General features: G+C 51.4%; 1 protein-coding gene across 4 annotated transcripts in view; it reads left to right on the forward strand.

Annotated features, from left to right (window-relative positions):
- Steap3 (STEAP3 metalloreductase) overlaps positions 1-24757 on the forward strand; it is a 52769-nt gene that overhangs the window by 21415 nt on the left and 6597 nt on the right. For all 4 annotated transcript variants that reach the window (XM_037211474.1, XM_028893935.2, XM_028893936.2 and 1 more), the window contains 3 exons: positions 11153-11652; positions 13619-14146; positions 21749-21913. In XM_037211474.1, the coding sequence (XP_037067369.1) occupies positions 11153-11652; positions 13619-14146; positions 21749-21913 (1193 nt within the window). The remainder of the gene's footprint in view (positions 1-11152; positions 11653-13618; positions 14147-21748; positions 21914-24757) is intronic.

A 24757-nucleotide genomic window follows, 5' to 3' on the forward strand; every position in this document is an offset into this window, starting at 1 on the left:
CTCCTCACACCTAAGAGCGGTGTGCTAGTGACCTTGCTCATCGCTCTGACAAAGCACCTGACGGAAGCAGCTTCAGGAAAGGAAGTTTATTTTGGCTCACAGTTTGGGGGTACACTCTGTCCAGGTGGGGAACGCACGACCCCAGGAGCATAGAGCATCTGGTCAGGAAGAGATGGATTTGTTGTACCCCATTTTCTTTTAATTTACTCCAAGCCCATGGGATGGTGCCCTTCACATTTAAAGTGGGTCTCCCCACCTCACTTCATCTAATCTAGAAATTCCCTTACACACGTAGCCAGAGGCTTGTCTCCTGGCTGACCGTAGGTCCTGTCAGGACAATAGTGTTGGTTCCTATTCTTCCTGAAGGAAAGAATCCAGTCAAGAGACAGTTTAAGCAGAAGTTTATTACAGCTAATCAAATCAAACACTCCGAAGAGATACTTGAGTAGGCTGTTCCAAGGCAGGGAACAGCCTAGTAGGTTCTTACTGTGGATTTTTAAACAAATGCTTATGAAAATTTATGAGGTAGGTAGCATATTCATGGAGTAAGATTAATTTTCTCCCCCAAATCATGTCAAACCAGTTATCCCTTCAACATGGACTAGGGGTAGATGTCCAAAACCACAATACAAGTGATATGACCGTGATGTCAGGTCTTTTGAAGGTGCATGTGTGGGGGAGAATGTCCTGGTAACTGAAAAGCTGAGGGTGACCTTGAATTTCTGAGATTCTCCTGCCTCCACCTTCAGAGTGCTGGGATTACCTTGCCCAGCTTATGTGGTACTAGTGACCAACACAGGCCATCATGCATGTTAGGTGTGCAGGCTAGTTTTAAGTCAACTTGACACAAGCTAGGGTCATTTTGGAGGAGGAAGTTCCAGTTGAGAAAGTGCCACCCTCAGGTTGGCCTGTGGGTGTAGCCGAAGTTTTCCTGTGTCCCACCTAGCCCACGGTCAGAACAGATCTCTCTCATCCGATGGTCCCTCAACTACTTGGACCCAAATAAACAAACGCAGGCTAATATTTTTAAACTATGGCCATGACAGGCTTCTTGTTACCTAGTTCATATATATATATATTTTCGAGACAGGGTTTCTCTGTGTAGCTTTGTGCCTTCCTGAAACTCACTCTGTAGCCCAGGCTGGCCTCGAACTCACAGAGATCCGCCTGCCTCTGCCTCCCAAGTGCTGGGATTAAAGGCGTGTGTCACCACTGCCCTAGTTCTTATATCTTAAATTAACCCATTTCTATAAATCTATACTCTGCCTCATGGCTTGTGGCTCACCAGTACCTTTACATCTTGCTTCTCATGGCGGCGGCTGACAGTGTCTCCTCTGCTCTGTCTTTCTCCTTCCTCTCTATCTGTTTGGATTTTCTGCCTGCCTCTAAGCGGCCTTGCCATAGGCCAAACGGCTTTATTTATCAACCAATCAGAGCAACATATATTCACAGCATACAGAAAGACATTCCCCATCATGTGGGCAATTTCTGTGGGGCATTTTCTCGATTGACATGGAAAGCCCACCCCACCCTGGAGGTGGTGTCAACCCTGGGCCGGTGGCCCTGAGTGCTATAAGAAAGCAGGCTGGGTAAGCCATGAGGAGCCAGCCAGGAAGCAGTGTTCCTCCATGGCCTCTGCTTCCGTTCCAGCCTCCAGGTTTCTGCCTTATGCTCCTGCTCTGTCTCCTGTCAGTGATGGAATGTGATGTGGAACTACAAAGCTGTTGTAAACCCTTCCCTCCCTGAGTTGCTATGGTGTTTATCACAGTAACAGAGAGGTACCTAGGACCCTAGGCGAGTACTTTACTGGTGTTCCAGTAAAGAGAGAGAGAGGAGCTCTGCAGTGGGTTCCAGAGCCTCCGCAGATGCCACTGTGACTAAGCTGACGTTCACATGTCAGGCACGGCTCTAAATCCTGGGGTCCCCAAAGTAAGCTGCACTGAGTTCCCACGTTGAGGAGACTACCTCACAGAACAAAGGCAGTCAGTCCTTCAGGGCCAGGGAGGCACAGGCATAGCCGTTGGGAGCTGGGGATCCTGGCAGGGAAAGGTGGACTGGGCAGGCCGTGGTTGAACGACTTTCGCTGGCTCCACTCCAAAGCTTGCCAGTGCCCTGCCCATCTTCCTACTGTGCCCACCCCCCAGGCTCCACTTCCCCCTCTTCTGAGAGCCTCTGGCAGCAGCCTCTCCTTCCTTTTAGCTGTCTCTGTGTTTGTTTTCTCTTACACAGGGTCTTATGTAACCCAGGCTGGCCTCAAACTCACTGTGTAGGCGACGATTACCTTACAGTTCTGATCCTCTTGCCTCTGGGATTACAGGCATGCACCACCACAACCAGATTACTGCCTGGGGGTCAAACCCAGAGCTTCTTGCATGCTACGCAAGCACTCTGCTGACTCACCTCATCCCCACCCTACTCCTGCCCCATTAAGCTGGCTTAAGGCAAAATGCATGTGTGCCTTCAGGCCATTATCTCGGAGCAGTTTTAGAAAAACGTGTCCTATTGATTTGAGTGAATCTGTTTCTGCTTAAGAACAGAAAAAATGGAGGGTTCTGTTGTTCGTTAGATTTTAAATTCTAGACAGAGGAGTAAAATGAAAATGTTAATTTAAGAATTCCAAGTCGGGCTGTGGTGGCGCACGCCTTTAATCCCAGCACTCGGGAGGCAGAGCCAAGCGGATCTTTTTGAGTTCGAGGCCAGCCTGGTCTACAGAGCGAGATCCAGGAAAGGCGCAAAACTACACAGAGAAACCCTGTCTCGAAAAACCAAAAAAAAAAAAAAAAAAAAAAAAAGTGGGAGAGAGAGAGACAGAGAGAACAGAGCTGAGCCTTTACCACGGAGTATCGTGGCCCCTTTGTAGGGAAGAGGCTGGGTCAGACAAAGTGAATTTGCAGGAGTCGACTCCTACCGCTGGGTCCTAGGACTAGACCTCGGGTTGTCAGGTTTGGTGGCACATGCCCTTACCCGCTTGTATGCACTGTGTCCAAGGGGACACAGCGGAGGAACTGCTGGGACGCCCGCTCTATTAGGGGAGACTTCCATTGTGAGTGAGAGAGAAAATACCCAGGGGCGCCTGGAAATGTCCAGAGCAGAGAGAGAAAGAAGTAGACTGAACCTGGCCAAGGCTGTCTTTGAGAGCGGCGAGAGAGCGATGGGGGGCAAATCATGCGGATTCTAAGGAGGATGAGCAGCTGGAGGTAGGGAAGCCCATGAGCTGGAGTGAGCCCCAGAGTTTAGGGGAGGGGAGAAAGGCCAAGAGGGGCTTTGAAATATACGATGGGTGCTGGTGAGTGGGGAGGGAGGAGGGAGCCTGGAGACCAGTGTGACACAGGTATACGTCAATGGAGAACCGCATGTCCCTTCTGCCAGAGGCAAGGAAAAATGTCTCCTCTTGGGGGAACAGGAACCCATTTCACAGGTTCCTGGGGAATGCTGGCTTTTATCTAACTGACAGAAATTCCCCTATAGTCCCGCTTGAGCTCATTTCTAGACCTACGGAGGACCCGAGATCTAACACCACTGAGCCACCTCATCAGGCCCCACCCCCTCTCTCCTTGGCCTGGGACTTGCTGACTTGGCAATGTTAGATGGCCAGGGAGCTCCAGGGCTCTCAGGTGAGCACCGCTGTCATAGTTTGAATGTATTTGCCCCCTGTGAACTCACAGGGAGCGGCACTATTAGGAGGTGTGGCAATGCTGGAGGAAGTGTGGTCTTGGAGGAGGCTGGATGACACTGGCCTTTAATCCAATCCTTGAGGCTGGAGGGCACACCTCTAATCTGGGCCACACCTTCTGTTGGGGCGGGCTCTGAGATCTTTTTCTCAGGCTCCACTTGGTGTGACAGTCAGTTGATTTCCGGTTGCCTGTACAACGTTGCACTCTTGGCTCCAGCACCACCTCTGCCTGCGCGCTGCCATGATCATTGACTGAACCTCTGAAACGGTAAGCAAGACCCCTAAATGAAATGTTTTCTTTATAGGAGTTGCCGTGGGAGCCGGGTGGTAGCGGCAGCCGTGGTGGCGCACGCCTTTAATCCCAGCACTCGGGAGGCAGAGGCAGGCGGATCTCTGAGTTTGAGGCCAGCCTGGTCTACAGAGTGAGATCCAGGAAAGGCGCAAAGCTACACAGAGAAACTGTATCTTGAAAAAAGCAAAAAAAAAAAAAAAAAAAAAAAAAAAAAAAAAAGAGTCTGCCGTGGTCGTGGTGTCTCCCCACAGCAATAGTAAGCCCCTAACTAAGACAACCACCACGCTGGCTTTCTCACATGGGTGCTGGGTATTGAACTTGGGTCCTTACTCTTGCAAGGCACAGTACTTCATTGACTGAGCATTCTCTCCAGCCCCTTTAATCCACCTCCTAAATGTCCCTCCTCCTCATGGCCCGTAATGGGGTTACATTTCCATGTGAGTTTCAGAGGGGACAAAGCAGATTCACACTGATGGGAGGAATGAGACGCAGAGCACTTCCTGGAAGAGTTGCAGCTGTGTGCCATATCCAGCTGCACCGCCTTATTTTAAACCCTAGGCCTTTCAGTGAGCAGCAGAGGCTATCTGGTCCCTCCCGCCCGGAGCGTATCTCCACTCTGGGAGGCGTGGAGTGGCCCCCAGACCTTAGCACTCATACACAGATCCATCCATACCACCCTGGAATGGCGGACTCCGCAGTGGTAGAAATGAGCCACAGGGCCAGCCAAGACCAGGGATGCTGTTGAGCCAAGGCGGAGTTGAGTCCCATGGATGATAGCCCCTCTCCAATAGTTAACTGTGGCTGTTGAGAAAGTTTGGCTTCTCTGCAGGTCATGGGACTTAGAGGGCTCAACTAGGTAGAAAACAAGGAAACAGCCTTGGAATGCAGAGACAAATGCATCCCAGAATCCAGGCTCAGCCCAATGCATGTTTACTCTTCAGTCACAGAAATCATAGTCCTTGGAAACTCGGTTTCTTGAAAAACAAAAACAAAACTTGTGTGTGTGATATCTGAGCTTAAACCCAGAGTCTCTGTGCTGGGCAAGCATATAAAAACTTTTTGGTTTTTTTGAGACAGGGTTTCTCTGTGTAGCTTTGCGCCTTTCCTGGAACTCACTTTGTAGACCAGACCCAAATAAACAAACACAGGCTAATATTTTTAAACTATGCCATGACAGGCTTCTTGTTACCTAGTTTATATATATATATTATATATATATATATATATATATATATATATATTATATATATATTGATTTTTCGAGACAGGGTTTCTCTGTGTAGCTTTGCGCCTTTCCTGGACCTCACTCTGTAGTCCAGGCTGGCCTGGAACTCACAGAGATCCGCCTGCCTCTGCCTCCCGAGTGCTGGGATTAAAGGCGTGAGCCACCACTGCCCGGGTAGCTGTGAGCCCGGCACCGTGTGCTGGGAACCAGATTCACACATCTCCAAAAGCAGTGCAAGCTCTTACCCACTGAGCCCCCGCTCTAGCCTGTATTTTGCATATATTCAGTTTGCATATATTGTATATATTCGGGGGTGTTTTTTTGCGTATATTCAATAGCTCAGCTGTCACCCCAGTCAATTTTGTTATATTTGCGTCACTACAAAAAGAAACCCTGTGCTGGTGAGCTCACTCATTTTCTCCAAAGCCCTTCTCTGCCCAGAACCACTAATCCGCTTTCTGTCTGTGGATTTGCTGGCTCTCGGTGTTTCACACCGATGGAGTCATAGGATACAGGGTCTTCCCACTGCCTTCCTCCTAAGCATCTGCTTCCATGTGTTCGTTTGAGACCGAGACCGGTCTCAGCAAGTAGCCCACGCTGGCCTTGAACTTCAAGTTCTTCTGCTTCAGTCTTTCAGGCGCTTGGATTGTAGGCACGCGCTACCACAGCTGGCAAGCATGCTACTCCCAAGGGTCACCCTTGCTGGAGCAAGCGTTAGTCAATCGCTCCTCTTTACAGCTTAGTAGTAGTATTCCACTCCTGGGATGGACCCTGTTAATGTAACAGTCAGTCGATAGGCACTTGAGTTATTTCTACTTTTTTGCTATTATGAATATTGTTACTATGTATCTTCATATGGATGTGCGTTCCTTTCTTCTGGGAACAGAATGGTTGGGGCTGTGGAAAACTCAGCTTAACTTGATGAGGATCTGTCAGACAGATCTCCTTCGCAGCGACCATACCACTTTCCACGTCCATGAAGTGTGTGAACTTCTGAGTTCCGGGCTAGAGAGACAGCTCAGCCAGTGAATACAGAAAAAGTCCCCACCAGACATGGGATTTACCGAGGTCCTCTGCTGTTCTTGTTGGTTAACATTTCAGGGGCATGTTGGTGGACATGGGGGCTCATGGGGAGCAGGTTAGCAGGACCTGGGTCGAGGCAGGGACTCTCAGAAGCAAACATCTTCGACAAAGTCCTGACCATGAGAGAGGAGGCTGTGAATACAAATGTTCTATGAAACACGGCTCCTGGGGATGTGGCTGCCCCGGGTTCAGTTTCCATCACTGTGTAAACCAGATGTGCACACCTCTAATCCCAGCACTCAGGAGGTAGAGGCAGGGGGATCAGGTTACCCTCAGCTACATAATGAGTTTGAGGATAGCCTATGCTACATAAGACCCTTTCATGAAATTAAATAGATAAATAAATAAATAGTAAGTAAGTAAATAAAAAAGCTGAGGAGATGCTTCAGAGGGTAGAGAGCTTGTAGAGCAAGCATGAAGACCTGAGATCAGATTCCCAGAACTTACATACAAGCCACATGCATTGGCATGTAATGCCAGTGTTCCTATGACAAGCTGAGCGGCAGAGATGGGCGATCCTCGGAGCTTGCAGCCCGCTAGCCTGTTGCTCACAGTAGTGAGCACCAAATGACCCCGTCTCAAATAAGGTGGTAGGTGAGGACCGACCAGCATCGAGGTTGTTCTCTGACCTGACTTGAACCTTGGGGATGTGCACACCTTTTCACACACCCCCCACAACACCCCCCCCACACACACATGCACGTGCACACACACAAAGGTTAAAGAAGAAACAAACCCGTAAGTAGGCAGAGGATGTAGCTTGGTGGTAGAATGAATTCCGAGCCATGGTGTGTACAAAGCCCTGGGCTGCAGCCTTAGAGTGTGGACACACACCCAAAGATAACATATGGGCACCCCTGGCTCTCTGAGGTAATCCTGGGCTCTGGGTGGGAATCTGCCAGCTCTTCCTTATAGTGTGTATTGCAATTTGTAAGGATAACTGCACCCAAGGGATTCCGGGTGGTCACCCATGACCACTTAGAATCTGAAGGGCTGGCACAACCCATGTGGAAAGTCTAGGGCTGTGGTCAGCATGACAGTCCTCATTCCTGCCTGCTCTTGGGTAGCTGGCAGGTTGGTTAAACATCAGAGCCAAAATTGCAGTCCATGTTTTGGCTCTTCTGGAATGTGAGAGAGGATAAGGAGCCTGGCAGAGACCCAGAGGGCACTGGGTCACCCCCAACACAGTGCACTTTTGTCTGTAGCTGGGCAGGGAGGTGAGTAGATCTGTGTGCAGGCTGTAGACCTAGGCTCACCAGCTGCAATTGGATCCCTTCTCTCTGTGCCCTCAGTCTATAAATAGATCCCACATCAGGGGCGAGGCACAGCTAGAGGCCAGGCCAGACGACTCAAACTCTTAACCTCCACCCCACACACAGGCAGCAGTGACTTCTAGGCCTCTCAGAACTCCGGGATATGTGCCAGCTACTCTGTCCCTCCCCATGGCCGTCAGACCAGTGGCAGGCCTTGTGCTGGGTGTGGCCATACCCATGAAGAACTGTGAGGACAGGGGCTGGGGAGGTGCTTCAGTGGGTAAAAAGCATTTGCAGTTCAGGTGTGAGGATCTGAGTTCGAATCCTCAGAACCCACAAATAAAGCTATGATAGTGAGCATTTGTAACTCCAGCATTCCTATATGGAGATGGGAAGTGGGCCAGCTAGCCTGGTGTGTGCACAGGAAAAACAACAGATCCTGTCTCAAACATGGTAGACAGTGAGGACCAACATAGAAGGCTGTCCTCTGATGTGTACACACACATACACACACACACAGACACACACACACACACACACACACACACACACCTGCGCTAGTGGCCTGATTCAATTGCCAAGGCCAAGGATTTTTAACAACTTATTTATTTATTTTTTTGAGTAAAACCAAAACTTATTCTAAGCCACAGTCATCCTAGGGTCCCCCCTGCTATATAGCCTCCCTGGTTCTGTGGGTTGCAGTCTGATTGTTCTTTGCTTTATATCTAGAATCCACTTATGAGTGAGTACATACCATGTTTGTCCATCTGGGTTTGGGTTACCTCACTCAGGATGATTTTTTCTAGTTCCATCCATTTGCCTGCAAATTTCATGCTGTTGTTTTTCTCTGCTGAGTAGTACTCCATTGTGTATATGTACCACATTTTCTTAATCCATTCTTCAGTTGATGGGCATCTAGGTTGTTTCCAGGTTTTTGCTATTACAAATAGTGCTGCTATGAACATAGTTGAGCATGTTTCTTTGTGATATGATTGACATTCCTTGGGTATATGCCCAAGAGTGGTATGGCTGGGTCTTGAGGAAGATCAATTCCCAATTTTCTGAGAAACCGCCATGCTGATTTCCACAGTGGTTGTACAAGTTTGCATTCCTACCAACAGTGGAGGAGTGTTCCCTTTGCTCCACATCCTCTCCAACATAGACTGTCATTAGTGTTTTTGATCATAGCCATTCTGACAGGTGTAAGGTGGTATCTTAGAGTCGTTTTGATTTGCATTTCTCTGATGATTAAGAATGTTGAGCATTTCTTTAAATGTCTTTCAACCATTTGTGATTCTTCTTTTGAGAATTCTCTGTTTAGCTCTTTAGCCCATTTTTTAATTGGACTGTTTAGTATTTTGATGTCTAGTCTCTTGAGTTATTTATATACATTGGAGATCAGTCCTCTGTTAGATGTGGGGTTGGTGAAGGTCTTTTCCCATTCTGTAGGTTGTCTTTTGGTCTTATTGACTGTGTCTTTTGCCCTACAAAAGCTTCTCAGTTTCAAGAAGTCCCATTTATTAATTGTTGTGCTCAGTGTCTGTGCTGTTGGTGTTATATTTAGGAAGTGATCTCCTATGCCAATGCATTCAAGAGTACTTCCTACTTTCTCTTCTATTAAGTGTAACTGGATTTATGTTCAGGTCTTTGATCCACTTGGACTTGAGTTTTGTGCATGGTGACAGATATGGATCTATTTGTAATCTTTTACATATTGACATCCAGTTGTGCCAGCACCATTTGTTGACGATACTTTCTTTTTTCCATTGTATAGTTTTGGCTTCTTTGTCAAATATCAAGTGTTCATATTGTTCATATGTGTGTGGATTAATGTCAGGGTCTTCAGTTTGATTCCATTGGTCTGTATGTCGGTTTAAAACAGCTTGGTACTGGATTTTCAAGCTTTCCTTCTGCCAATTTTTTTTTTTTTGTTGTTGTTGTCTTGTTTTTTGAGACAGGGTTTCTCTGTGTAGCTTTGGAGCCAGCCTGTCCTGAAACTCATTCTGTAGCCCAGGTTGACCTTGAACTCACAGAGATCCGCCTGCCTCTGCCTCCCAAGTGCTGGGATTAAAGGCTTGGGCCACCACTGCCCGGCTCTTCTGCCAATTTTTATGTGCTAATTTTGTAAGGTTTTGGACAAAGCCTTCCCCAACCTTATTCTCTGCCCTGTTCTCCTGCCTCAGCAATTTGAGAGTCGAGATGGAAGACACACTTCTGTCCATCCAGGCTTCTGAGGTCACACAAATGGTTAGCAAATGTGGACACCCTAGTCTGGAAGCCTGGCGGGGTCAGGTGGGATGCCCCCAGGTTCTAGGTGGCTGGACAGAGGGTATCCATAGCCAACCTGTAGAGCACTTGCCCCTGACACCCCGGCTCATCTCCTAAGGGGTGCCTAGCGTTGGTGCAGAGGGACTTCTCCTGCAGCCAGTGCTTGCTCAGGACTTACAGCACCTGTGAGAGTAGGTGTGCCCAGCCCTTCCAACTTATTTCTGCAACCTTGTAAGGGACGCACTGTTATCTTTTTTTTTTTTTTAATTTGTGCGTGTGTGTGCGTGTGTGTGTGTGTGTGTGTGGTGTGTGTGTGTGTGTGTGTGTGTGTGTGTGCGTGCGCGCGCGCGCGCGTGCGGCGCGTGTGCGTGTGTGCATGTGTGTGTGCAGGCGAGAGATCAATGTCAGGTATCTTTTCCAGTCTCTCTCCATCTTATTTTTTTGAGGCAGGGTCTCTCACTGGGACCTGAGACCAATTCAGCTAGACTGGAAGGCCAGTGGTTCCCAAGGGATCTTCCTGATTCTGTACATAGGGCATATGTGCTACCACCCCTGAGTTTTGTACATGGATTCTGGAGATCCCAAGTCAAGCTTGTGTGGCAAGCATCTTATCCTCCGAGCCATCTCCCCATCCCAGGCCATTGTTATTTTACCATTCTACTCTGTAGAAACAAGTGCAATCAGTGTCAGCAGCCATCACTGCCACGTCACGGCATCATTCACCATGCTGGAATTCTTGCTTTTCAGCTGCTGGGAGGCTTCATTCACCCCGATTCCTTTCCCTTTGCCATGTTCTCTCCAGTCTCCCTGTCTTCGCTCTTTCCCCATGTGTCTGTGTGTGGCATGTGTGCATGCGGACACACATGCCTGCGGAAGCCAAAGGCTAGCCTCTCTCTATTCTCTGTTGTTCTCTGCCTTACTCAATGAGACAGGGTCTCCCGGTGAACCCAAAGCTCACCAGTATGACTAGTCTAGCTATTCAGCATGCTCCAGGGTTCCCCTCTCTCTGCTTTCTGAGTTCCGGGCCCACCCAGCCTTTATGTGGGTGCTGGGGATCCAAGCTCTGGTCTTCATGCTTGCATGGCAAGGTCTTTACCTACTGAGCCATCTTTCCAGCCTTTATTTTCTGTCTTTCCAGCCATCCTCGGTGGGGAGGAGTGCCCCCCCCCACACTCCCTGTGCATTTTCCGGGTAGTGGCTGCTCTTGCTCAGCTCGTCCCCTGCATTTGCAAATGGAATACCCAGTGACGTCTGCTGGAAGAAGGCCTAACCAGTCATGTTTGACACAGAGTGGGAGGTGGGGGGGGGCAGACACCCTGGGAGCCCTCTAGTGACCAGGTCTCCGCATTCTCTTACAGCCACCGCCATGTCGGGGGAGATGGACAAGCCGCTGATCAGTCGCCGCCTGGTGGACAGTGATGGCAGCCTGGCCGAGGTCCCCAGCAAGGCCCCCGAAGTGGGCATCCTGGGCAGTGGGGATTTTGCCCGCTCCCTGGCCACGCGCCTGGTGAGCTCTGGCTTCAGCGTGGTGGTGGGGAGCCGTAACCCCAAACGCACGGCCGGCCTCTTCCCCTCGGCAGCCCAAGTGACTTTCCAAGAGGAGGCTGTGAGCTCTCCTCAGGTCATCTTTGTGGCCATGTTCCGGGAGCACTATCCCTCCCTGTGCTGCCTTGGTGAGCAGTTGGCCGGCAAGATCCTAGTGGACGTCAGCAACCCCACGGAGAAGGAGCATCTGGAGCACCGCCAGTCTAACGCCGAGTACCTGGCCTCGCTCTTCCCTGCCTGCACTGTGGTCAAGGCCTTCAACGTCATCTCTGCATGGGCCCTACAGGCTGGCCCAAGGGATGGGAACAGACAGGTATGTGCTAGGGAATGGCCGTCAGCATCCTTCACGTCACTATATAACAATCTCGTCTTACACAGCGGGAGGACAAAGCTTGGAGACGTTAATGATGTTAGCCCGGTGCTGGTGAATTGGAATTTGAACCCTATATGGACATGGGATCCATGTTCTTCTTGAGATGGGAACTGGGTTTCCTCCGAGTAAGAAGATGGTGGCTGTTGACTTGGGAGTCAAGAAGGAGATATTTTGGGGTATTGGGGAGATGGTGCAGTGGGTAAAATGCATGCTATGTAAACCATTAGAACCTAAGTTTAGATACCCATAAAAACGATGGGTGGTGGTTGTGATCCCAACACTAGAGGGTAAAGACAGGGGAACCCCTAACGCTTGGTAGCCAACCAGTCTAGCCAAAAAGGCAAGCTTCAGGTTCAGTGAGAGACTCTATTTCAAAAACCGAAGTGGAAAGGGATAGAATAAGACACCTGACTTCACCTCTGTCCTCAGCATGCACATACACACACATATAAACACACATGAACTCATATGTACCCACCTACATCCATCCTCACCAACACCACACAACCAAAAGAAAGCCCTACTCTGAACATACCGTAGAATGTCCACCAATAAACCTCCCCAGGGCCCAGCTCTGAGAGAATCTAGAGTACCTGGCTATCCCCCACTGTGTGGCCTAGATGTGGCTGCGCCGTGGGACTGGACAGGTACAGTGGACAGGTCCCATGTCCTGCTCTTGCTGTGATAAAACACTGTCTGAAAGCACCTTGGGGGACAGAGGGCTTATTCCAGCCTACAGGTCACAGTCCATCACCCAGGCCTCTGTGAGAGTCCATGCAGCATCACTTCTGTGCTGGGAACTCACTCCCAGCCAAGGAAGTACCCAAAAAACCATGGAGGAATGCTGCTCGCTGGCTCATCCAGGCTCATGATTAACTAGCTTTCTTAATACAGCTCAGGGCTCCCTGCCTAGGAACGGTGCCTCTCACAGTGGGCTGGGCCCTCCTGCATCAATTAACAATTAAGACACTCCCCCATAGACATCCCAGCGGGTCCATCTGATCTGAGCAATCCCTTCGTTGAGGGTCTCCTCTCAGATGACTTAATGGCCATGTTGACAGTCCAAGCTGACTAGGACAGAGGGCTTGGAGGGCACAGAGCATGAGGACTTGCTGGAGAACACCATCAGCTGGCCTTAGACTCAGGCTCAGGAAGCAGGAAGGGCACCCCAGGCTGATTTGACAATCTGCAAAGGTACCAGAGTAAAAACGGAGGCTCTCAGACCTCATTCTGTTCGTCTGAAAGACGGAGGTATATTAGTACTGACCTGCAGGCTGTGCAGGAGGCCGAGATCACTACTCAGACTAGATAGAACCTCAGTTGTGTCAACAAGGGCGCTCACGGCACTCACGGTCCTCACAGTCCTTGGGGACCCAAAGATACCAGCGTGTCTTCCATTGGAGCTCGGGAGGTACGGTGGACCTACAGCCTGAGACAGCAGGGCAGGCAGGGCAGGGGACGGAGGTCTCTGGGGAACCAAGGGATCGCACCATAGAGAACACCTCTGCCCTGAAGGATGCTTCTGCGGTTGCTGCTGCACATTCAGCCGCCACATGCAAGAGGCAGTCACTGAGAAGTAGATCTTGCAGAGGTGACATGGGCTGCCTGACTGAGCATCTACTGTGACAGTGATGTCACCGAGCCAGCAGGTGACATCCATAGGGAGAGCTTTGTCTCTTCAGTGGTGGATCCCCGGGGGAGGCCACAGGGCCCCTGTCCCCAGATCCTTGGCTTGAGCACCAGAGCCATCTTGCACTTAGTTGTATCATCGATTTGGCCACTCGCTGGAACCGGTGGCTGCCTCTCTGTGCCTCGGTTTCTTCAACTCCCCGAGGAGCCTGACCCTGGCAGTCATCATAGCCATGCCTGTGACTCTAGCCAACTGTCCCCTTCTCTCTTCCTACAGGTCCTCATCTGCAGTGACCAGCTGGAAGCCAAGAACACTGTCTCCGAGATGGCACGTGCCATGGGTTTCACACCCCTGGACATGGGATCCCTGGCCTCAGCCAGGGAGGTGGAAGCCATACCCCTGCGCCTCTTCCCTTCCTGGAAGGTGCCCACCCTTCTGGCCCTGGGGCTCTTTGTGTTCTTCTATGCCTACAACTTCATCCGGGACGTCCTGCAGCCGTACGTGCAGAAGAACGAGAACAAGTTCTACAAGATGCCCTTGTCTGTGGTCAACACCACACTACCCTGCGTGGCTTACGTGCTGCTGTCCCTGGTGTACCTGCCTGGTGTGCTGGCAGCCGCCCTCCAGCTGAAGAGGGGGACCAAGTACCAGCGCTTCCCGGACTGGCTGGACCACTGGATGCAGCATCGCAAGCAGATCGGGCTGCTCAGCTTCTTCTTCGCGGTGCTGCACGCTCTCTACAGCTTCTGCCTGCCGCTGCGCCGCTCCCACCGCTACGACTTGGTCAACCTGGCTGTGAAGCAGGTATGACCCGCCAGCTCCCCTGGGAGCTATCTGGGTACCATTGTGGGTTGTCCTCACTCACGTATACTTAAGCGAGGCAAGGCCGAGGGAGAGCAGGTACCTAGAAGTTCTGAGCACTGAGGAGGAGGACATAGCAGGGAAAGAGTGCCAGCGCACGTATGAGTGTGTGAGTGTGTGAGTGTGTGAGTGAGTGTGTATGTGAGAGTGTGTGTATGTGTGAGTGTGTGTGTGTGTGTGTGTGTGTGTGTGTGAGTGAGTGAGTGTGTGAGTGTGTGTGTGTGTTGCTGCCTATAAGTGTGGGTACGTAACTGCCATGGAGCACTTGTAGAGGCCTCCATGTTGGTCCTCACCTCCTACCTTGTTTGAGGCAGGGTCTGTTGTCGTTTGCCTCTGCTTACCCTAGACTAGCTGTCCTTCAGGTTTCTGGAGAGTCTCCTGTCTGTGCATCCCTCCTCCCCACAGGAGTGCTGGGACTGTAGACGTGCACTACAGCATCCAACATTATGCGGTTTTTGGGGACCTGAAGTCAGATCTAGGGCTTGCACAATAAGTGAATGACCCACCGGGCCATCTCCCAACCCAGCCTCGTCTTTCAAAACAGTCTTTCCGCATCCTGGAACTCACCAAGTAGGCTGGGCTTCCTAACCGCGGACCCCAGGTGTCCACCTGTTCCCACCTCCTGAGCATTGGGATTACAGACACCACAGCGCCACGCCCAGCTCATTAGACTTGGATTCCAGGGGACTGGATCGGGTCCTCACGCTCCTATGACAAGTACTTTACCAGCCGAGCCATCTGCCAGCCTCGGGCACATTCGAAAGACAGCAAAGGAGGCTTTGCTGCTTGGGTGGTGTAGGAGCAGGGGCCAGCTAGACAGGTGACAGGTGTTCGGGGCCCAGGGCGGCAAGAGCAGTCCTCCTAGGAGCAACTGGGAGGCTGGGGAGCTGGAGCCAAGGAAGCCCTGAGGCCTGGGAGGCTGGGAGATGCCTCCTCGTAGAGCCCCGAGTTAAACAGAGCCGGGGGAGGGTTTTGATCTGAGGAGCAAGGATCTAAGGATCTGCCCGATGCTTTGACCAGCTCACTGGCTGCCAGGTTCCAGACGAGAGGGGTGAAAGCAGACACTGGAGACCCCAGAGGAGGTAAATGTGGTTCATGACCCCCACATGCATGGCATGGAGTGGGACAAGAGAGGCTGTGGCGGGAATACCGGGAATACCGGGAATACGGAGGGCGTATTTTAAGCTCGAGCACGCAGAGCTACTTACTGAAGGGGAATGGGTGTGGTGTCTAGACGGTTTAAAGGTGGGTCTGGGTTGGGTCCGAGCACCCAGAAGACAGCTGCCACCTGCTGAGATGGGAAAGGGCAAGGAACCGGTTTTGATTTATGAGGTTTTGTTTGCTTGCTGGTTTGTTTGCTCTCTGTGTGTGTAGGTCAGAGGACAACCTCAGGTGTCGTATCTGAGATGGTGTCCTGTTGGCCTAGAATGTCACTACCTAGGCTGGACTAGGTGGCCAGCAAGCTCCAGAATCTACCGGTCTCCACCTCTCATCTTTGCATCCCTGAAATTAAAAGTGTATGCGCATTGTGTGCATGTGTGTGTGTGTGCGCGTGACCTCGCTGAGGCTTTTATGGCAAGCACTTTACCCACTGAACCATCTCCCCAGCCTGTGCCCAGCTTATTTGTGGATTTTGGGATTCAAGCTCAGATCCTCACACTTGCAAGACAAGCACTTTACCCACTGAGATGCCGCCTCAGCTCCCTTTTTCAAACGAGACGTGGTCTTATTTACTCGTTTAAGAAAGCCTTATGGCACCACTTTGCCCAGTGGGTTCTTGGACAGCGGGGGTGGAGGGGGTGTCTCTGAGCCAAGGGAGTCCGTCGGACAGTGGCGTCAGCAGGCAGTGGTGCATGCAGAAGCAGCTTGTCCACATCTGTCTCGCCTGCTTTCCTGCTTGGTCCTCTACTCTTAGCCCCGAGTTCAGGAGTAAACATGCCTCTGCTTTTCTTTTCCTGTGTCAGCCTCGGGCCCCAGCTTGGCGGCTGCATCCTGCCCATGTAGGACACCAGTCACCCAGCAGGGTTCAGGGCAGCGCTAACGAGGTTCATCTCACCCACCCTCACTCCAGCTGCAGAAGCTGCTCAGGGTGCAGGGACCCCCTAAGGCCAAGCCCCGCCCTGACATGCTCACACAGAGGACAGGGGGTGAGGACATGCCGCTGCTGGACCACAGGCCTCCAGCCCTGCCCACTTCAGGCTCCTGCCAATGGCCGCCATCTTCCCACCCACAGGCACCTGGCACCACCTCTGTGGGCTCAGGCTTTGCTCAGAGAGGAAGCACCAGACTCAGGCAGAGGAGTGAGGTCCTGGCTGGATCTGAGAAGGGAGAAAATAATAGTCACAGGTTCTTCCAAAGGCGCTCGCTCACTGTGTTCCAGGCACGCTGGAAGAGCTGCGCAAACCCATGGCGGATCCGTCTGCTCCCCTCCCCCGTTCATTCCTTAAGGCAGGTGCTTTATAGACAAGAAGGCACTGAGAGGTTAAGTAACTAGACTGAAGACACACAGCAGTGTTATGGTCCAGATACCAGAGCCAGAGCCGTGCTGGTGCCGGTGTTACCCTCCCCCGAAAAACAAACAAAATTAGCAGTTGAGTAAATGACATCAGAATTGGAGTCATTCATTCATTCAGTCACCAGGCACAGGAATGAGTAAGACAGGCATAGTCTTGTCCCTGGCCTCAGCTGGGGTGGGGTGGGGTGGCAGGGAAGCCTGAAGAACAGAGCCCCTCCCCACTTTGATTAGAAGCCAGACTGTGGGCCGGGCGTGGGGTGACTCAGCCCATAGAGTGCTTGCACAGCGTGTGTGGAGCCCTGGTTTGAGTCTCAGCGCCACATAAACTAAACGGGGGTGGCAGGGGTGGGGGGTGGGGGGCTGTGAATGCTTATAAGAGCAGCACTCAGGAGGTGGAGGCCAGCCTGAGCTACATGAAACCCTGTCTCAAAACCAAAGCAATAAAATAGTCGGGATAAATAATCAATACAAATAAAACAATCACTATAAGCCTCGAGCCCTTTTGACCTCAGGATCCCAGTGCAGCGTAAGTCATGGTTTTGATATTCTCTACTGTTTTTCTGTTCTTTTTTGCCGTGCTAGGGATAAAACCCAGGATCTCCCTATAAGTCATACAAGTACTCCACCACTGAGTTACAGCCCAAACTTTTTTTTTTTTCTTTTGTTTATTTTGAGACGGGGTCTCACTAAGTTGCCCAGGGTATCCTTGCACTTACCTGTAGCCCAGAAGTTGTGGTCTTATGGCCTCAGCTTCCTAAGGTAATTGAGATTACAGACTTGGCAGCAAGTCCAGGTTGAGATTTTCTTCTACAAAAGATGAGCTCCCTTGGTGTGGGAGCCTGTCCTGCTGAAGGGACATGCCGCATGTCCTGCCCGGCAAACAGTGACGCAGGGGCAGGAGTCGGCAAGTGACCACCCTCTCCCAGTGCACAGAGGAAGCCACCGCCACCCCCTTCCCAGACCCGACTGCTTCCCTTTTTCTGTGTGTATGTGCACGCTCACCTGTGTGCAGGTGCACATGCCTGTGGGGGCACATAAATGTGTGTGCCTGTACACATGGAGGCAGAGACAGCCTCGCCTGTCAATCCTGAAGCTCTGTCCACCTTGGCTTTTGCTCTTACTGTTTGGGGGACTTTTTGTTTGTTTGTTTGTTTTCTTTTGTAAGACAGGGTCTCTCACTTGCCTGGAACTTGCTAAGTAGGTTATGCTGTCTGGCCAGTGAGCCTCAGGGATCCATTTGTCTCTGCCTCCCCAGTGCTGGGTTACAAGCATATCCCATCATGCCCAGCTTTTCTGATGTAGGTCCAAGTGATCCCACTCAGGTCCTTGTGGCACTGACTGAGCCATGTCCCTTCCCTCCTAATTAATGCCATCCTCTACATGTTCTGCCTGGCCCAAACCCTCCTTGATGTTACATTAATCCAGTGATGCCTTCACACCAACTTCATGGCCCAGTTGGCACAGCTGGATCATCTCACTCCCACGGGACACAGAGTCTGTCCCCTAAAGGGGCTTCAGCTGTTTTGCCAAATTCTCAAGGGGAGAGCCAGGCTGATGGAGCATGCCTAGGGCAGCACTCAGAGAAAGGCTGGGGTCTAACATGCCAAAGCCTGGCAACGATGAGCCCATCCAACCCGGGTGTGACTGGCAGGTGACTGGTGGGCCCCTGACGAGCTGCATCTTTGGGTCCCAGGCCTGGACACTGTTGGGGAATGTCGTGTCCACTTTCTAAAGTCTTAGCTGCAGGAAGTAGTCACCCTTGCCAGCTCTTGGCCACCTCAGGCCACAGTGCCTGCCTGTGGCCACTGCTCACACTGGCTGCTGCAGAGCCTTGTGGGAACCAGGAGCACACTAGTATTAACAGAGACACAGGGAACCCCTCTGAGGTTTCCTTGACTCCTCAGACAGTGCAGCCTAGGAGGCCAACGCCTTCAAGACCATGTTGGCCGACAGCATCCTTACTGTCTCTCACTGGTGTTGGTGTGACTTTCGGACTTGCCTGGGCTGTTCCTGGAGAGACATTTCTGATTAGTCAGAAGCCAAGGTCAGAGGCGACATTTGACCCACAGGCGCTCCCCCACCAAGCAGTGGGACCACCAGAGAAGAGGTACAACTTAGCTAACTGTGGGCCCGGGGAGTCACTCAACAAAGTTCTTGCCTTGCAAGCATGGGGATCTGAGTTTGATCAACCGCCCCCCTCCACCCCGCCCCAGAGCCATGTAAAATGCTGGGAGTGATGGCATGTGCCTACCATCCCTGGCTGGGAAGGCGGAGACAGGCAGATCCCCCGGGGCTCTCTGGCCAGCAGCCTAGCTCCCTTGCCAAGTTCCACATTCAGTAAGAAATCATCTTAGTAAACAAGGTGCACAGCTCCTGAAGAATGACGACACCCAGCGCTGACCTCTGACCTCCACACAAACTAAAGCACACATGCACCCACACCACAAATGTGGCAATGATCCAGACCCCCCAGGCGCGTTCCCTGACCTTCCCGCCGCATCCCTGCGGGGCGGGGAGTGGGGAGGAGCACCGGTTTTGCAAGCCACTATTGACTGACCACACCGCAGTCATGCGCAGCCGGACGGACTCGTGATCTTAGCCACCTGAGCTCAGCCAGCTGATGAGTAGTGAGTGAGCAGCAGAGCACAGGGAGATGACTCGCTTCCCCAACACCACCAGCCGTGAGTCAGTCCTGTTGGGGGGCTGCTCCAACAGGGACCTGTGCTCCTCGCAGGGTCAGGCCAGTCTCTCCCCACTAACAAATGCTAATCCAGCTGGTTTTACCACATCGGGATTACCCGCCAAAATCCCAGCTTGTTTGGATCTGTCCGATAAAGAAACAGGTCCAGAGACGATGTCTCAGAGTCCCACGAGGCTGGTGGTCAGGAAAGAAGCAGGTCTCCCAACTCCCGTCCTTTGTGGCCTTCGGACACCAATATGAGGAAGCCGACCCTAAATGATACAGAGTGGGAAACTGAGGATGCAGCTCAGCCAGGAGAGCGCCTGCTCCGTACGCACAAAGCGACGCCCGCAACCTGGCAGTGTGGCAAAGCTGGAGGTTATGGCACCTACTCGGGAAGCGGAGGCAGGAGAATCAGAATTCAAGGTCATCCTTGGCTACCTCGTGAGTTGGAGGGCAGCTTGGGTTACATGAGACCCTGTGTGATAAAAACAAACACAAAAAAAACCAAACAAGCAAACAAAAAGCCATCTTTTTTACTCTGCAGGCAGAGTGGCCACAGATGATATTTTCTTGACTTGTTTAGTTTCTTTTAATAAGCTTTGCGGCCATTTTTGCTTAGACCCTGGATTCATTTTTAATATTTTATTCTAGTAATAGGCTTACACTATTTTCTTTTCCTGCTGAAGTAGTCACACACGGGGACGCACACGCACACACGCACACACACACACACACACACACACACACACACACACACACACTTCTGAGTCATCCTGTAGGAGAGGTAGAGAGCAGCCTGCTTCGCCTTCTTTCCTTGGGGAGGCTTTCTTGCTTTTCTGATGGCAGATTAAAGGACTAGCATTCAGGGCTGAGCTGGGAAGTGATGACAGTCCTAATGGAATGACCTTGATTCCAGTTCTTCCCCACGTAGGTGCTGGGTCAGGGAGCGCCAGTGGGTGAGGAGGGGCCACCTCAGGGCTGCAGAGCATCCCTGATGTGTGTGTGTGTGTGTGTGTGTGTGTGTCTGTCTGTCTGTCTGTCTGTCTGTCTGTGTCTCCCTGTCCTTGGAGCTCAGTGGGAGTCGCCAGCGTCATGACGACAGATGTTGTCATTCTTTGCAGCCCAGGGCTCAGCACACAGTAGGGACTTTCTGGTACTTGCTGAACTAACTGGTGAGAGGATGCCAGTCTGTTGCCTGGCAACAGTTGAGCCAGAGCTATATGCCTCAGAGAGAAAAGGACACATGGAAAGAAAGGGGTCTGGGGGCTCTGAGTGTGGAGATTGGGGTTGGGGGGGGGCGTTGAGTGTCATTGTGTGTCCCGTGTTCAAGCCAGTAATGAAGCAGGTTGAAAAGGTCCAGGGGAGACAGCTGAGAGGGGAGGCCGCTGGCAGAGCTGTGGGTCGATAGACTGAGGGGATGCGATCCTGAAATGTGACCTTTCCACTGTCCTGCACTGTAGGGGCTGGGAAACCATGTGGTGCAGTCAAGCTTAGGCAACACATACTTCTTTTATTGGCTGGGGGTAAGATATAAGACAGAGTCTCAGTGAGTAGCCCAGGCTAGATTCGAACCAATGATCTTCCTGACTCTGCTTCCCAAGTGCTGGCATGCACCCCCAGGCCCAGTGAGGGTCTGTATATCCTGGGACTCCCTGATCTCTTACCCTCAAGCTGAGGTTGGCCAGCAGCCAGGAAGGGAGCCATGACTTTGAGAAACCAACTCAATCTTTGTCTTGTTTCCTTGATCCCTAAAATGGGCGGATCTATCTTCAAGAGTCATCTTGAGCTTAATGACTTTTTAAAAATTATTATTGTTGTTGTTTTTCAAGACAGGGTTTTTCTGTGTCCTGGCTGTCCTAGAACTCGCTCTGTAGCTCAGGTTGGCCTGGAACTCACAGAGATCTGACTGCCTCTGCCTCCCAAGTGCTGGGATTAAAAGCCTGTGCCGCCACCACTCGGCTTAAAGACTTATTTTTAATAGCGTCTGTATGTCCATGTTTGGATATGCGCACATGAGTGCAAGTGCTTTTGGAGACCGGAGGAGGGTGTCAGAGCCGCTGGAGTGGGAGTTACAGGTGGTGATGAGCTGCCAGATGTGGATGCTGGGAACCAAACTTGGGTCCTCTGCAAGAGCAGCAAGTGCTTTTAACTCTAGCCAGTATGGCTTTCAAGTACCTGGGGAGGACTTAGAATGGGCCTGGTACACGTTCACTGTCCAGTAGAGCAGGACTATAACTGTGGCCTTCCCATTCTTGTCCTCTGGTGCTTATTCACACATGCTCTGGGGTGCCACATGCTCTGGGGTGCCAGCTTTTGCTAATCGTGGTCCTGCTTGTCCTTCTGCCAGGTCCTAGCCAACAAGAGCCGCCTCTGGGTTGAGGAAGAAGTCTGGCGCATGGAGATATACCTGTCCCTGGGCGTGCTGGCCCTGGGTGCGCTGTCCCTGCTGGCTGTCACCTCACTTCCGTCCATTGCCAACTCGCTCAACTGGAAGGAGTTCAGCTTCGTGCAGGTAAAGCAGATTTCCCCTGGAGAGCCAGTGCAGCGTGGCCCTGGTCCACCCTGCCTTTGTGCTCTAGGAACCATTTCAGCTGGTTGTAGCAGGATACCGGGTCAGGTGCTGAGGACTCCCCATCTTGTAGGGTCTCCCAGCCTCCCGATCCTGCTTCAGCTTGCCCAGGGCAAGTTCATCCCCCTGACCCTGAAAAGCCTACCACATCTGACAAAGTATGGAACCCTGGCCTGAACTTCCTCAGGGGACACAGGATGTTTCCATACAGAGTCATTGCAGGATCCTGGTGTACAGAGGACGCAGTGAGCTATGAGTGTGCTTAGAAACTCCCTCCACCAACACACACCCTCAGCTCAACTTCTACCAACACACGCACACCCTCAGCTCAACCTCCACCGACACACACAGACCCTCAGCTCAACCTCCACCGACACACACACACCCTCAGCTCAACCTCCACCGACACACAACACCCTCAGCTCAACCTCCACCGACACACCCACACACACACACCCTCAGCTCAACTGTGGGCCAGGTGGGAACTAAGTGTGAGGACTGCCCTGTGATGGGTGAAATAGGGTTTCCTAGATGGTGCTATTTCTTGGACAAATCCAGAGAAAAAAGTATGAAAACTGGGTGTCACTCCTATATAGAGTACTTGCCAAGCATGTGCAAGGCCCTTGCTTCAATCTCTGTAAGATTAGATAGATAGATAGATAGATAGATAGATAGATAGATAGATAGATAATGAGTGGATTCATGCTGGTATAGGTGGATGGGCAGATTGATGAATGAATGCATGTGTGAATTGATGGTGATAGGTAGACAGACAGATGGACAGACAGATAGCAGTTCTCCAGTAAATAAATTATGGATTTGCTTCCTGTAAGAGAGTCACAGTGTACCTTGGCACATCAGAGGTTCTAGTGTGGTTTACACACACACACACACACACACACACACACACACACACACACACACACACACTCACTTCTGATAACCGAGTATCTGTGAACACGGCCACCTCCATTCTGTTTCTCAACTAACAGCTGCCCACACTCAGGGCAGCAGTGTTGCTGGGAAAGTGTCTCCTTGCAGTTTTCAAGGCAGTGGCCTCTCTGAGCATATACTGGGTAGCAGGCGTTGCTGTAGGCCTAGGACACAGTTGGGATAAAGGTGAGCAGAGATTGTAAGGGACACAGCCCGCATGCGGGAGATGTCTCCAATTCCCTGGGCCCACCTGATGTTCTTCAGAAAGTACAGGAGGATCAGTGCTGGCAGATCAGCTCATCCCTCTGGTGGACAAAGCTGACTCATCTTGGCTCCTTGTATTGTTATCAGGGCAGAGAACAGCCATATCCACCCCCACTGTCAACCAAAATCTGTAGCTTCTCTGTTCAACAAGGACTCGGAGGGACAGTGACAGAATACTGCTCTTATGTAACCCAAATTAATTCTTTGTGACTGGGACCCTTAGCATACCTTAGAACCAAACAGTTGTGGTTGATTTTTAAAGCACAGCTGTGAATCTCCAGGGCTGGGCTTCGCCCAGAAGGCCCCTGGAGGAGGGCTCAGGGCTGACACATGCTGGCCTAAGAGGGTGGGGAGGGAAGGCATTTTCTTGATCTGCCGCTAATCCTTGCTTGTCTCATACCCAAATCTCGGATTTTTCACTTCCCGCCTCAAGTATCCCCGGTATGTGGTTTGGCCACAATTAAAACAGTCTGTGGGTCGCTTCCCTTTCCAGAAAGTTCTTCCCTTAAGCAGCTGTAGATTACATGCTCGGGTTCTGGCTGCTGGAGGAAGCCTATGGATTTGGTTTTGTTAGCAAAAGCTGTCTGGGACTCCTGAAGTCATGCTTTGTTTTACAGATTGAAGCGAGTGGGTAGAAATACCAGGGTTTCATTTATGGGGGTCTGATGCCTGCACTCTAGCCTCAGAAACCTCATGTTCTCTCTCCCGAGAGCCCCAGGATAGAGGAGGGTCTGCCAGGGTCTCTGAAGTCAGTTCTCGCACCACCTGCTCTGTGGGTGTGGGCAGACCCCACCCCCACCCCACCCCTCGCCCCCAAGCCTCAATTTACACTCCTGAAAAATGAAATTAGTCCTGTAAGGGAAATTTTTGTGAGACACGGTGAAAAATTACAGGTGAAAGGAAAATGTGGGGTGTCTGGTCACAGCCTCACTCTCTCTGATAAGCACCAACCATGTTTCCTTTTGGTTTTGGAGACAAGGTCTCACTGTGTTACAGAGATTGGCCTCAAACTGTTGGGCTCAAGAGATCCTCCTAGCAGGGACTACAGCATAAATCACCTTACTAGCTCCCAGTTACTACTGTGTCTCCCTCTCCCTCTCGATTCTGTTATACCTGGCTGTCCCCGGGCATTTCCAATGCATAATGCAGTTCTTACGGTCAGCCACCATCAGCCACAGAGCACTTCTGGAGAGATACAGATGTCAGCCCTCCCTGCCAGCAAAGGGCTCAGGGACAGCCGGGAAGTCCAGGTGACCCCTAAATGTGCATGCTGCCCTCCAGTGGCAGCAACACAGAGTTGGTTCCAAGGTACCCATTGGCCTCTCTGCTCCACCAGACACTTTTCTCCATGTTGGGAGCTTCTGTCTCAGGACCTCTACCTCTACCTCTACCTGTGGCAGCCAGGACCCTAACAAGAATGTGAGTGGGATACACGGGAAACACAGGCTTTCTGTGCCCAGTAACAGCTGGGGAATTATCTTTTAAATTCATGTATGTATTTTACATCCCAGCCACAGCCTCTGCCCCATCCTCCCCTCCCAGTCCCTCTCCCCATTCCTCCCCTCCCGCCCCCAAACTCTCCTCTTCCAT

Source organism: Peromyscus leucopus, chromosome 15 (genome assembly GCF_004664715.2).
Source record: "Peromyscus leucopus breed LL Stock chromosome 15, UCI_PerLeu_2.1, whole genome shotgun sequence".
In the NCBI taxonomy this organism is placed as follows: domain Eukaryota; kingdom Metazoa; phylum Chordata; class Mammalia; order Rodentia; family Cricetidae; genus Peromyscus; species Peromyscus leucopus.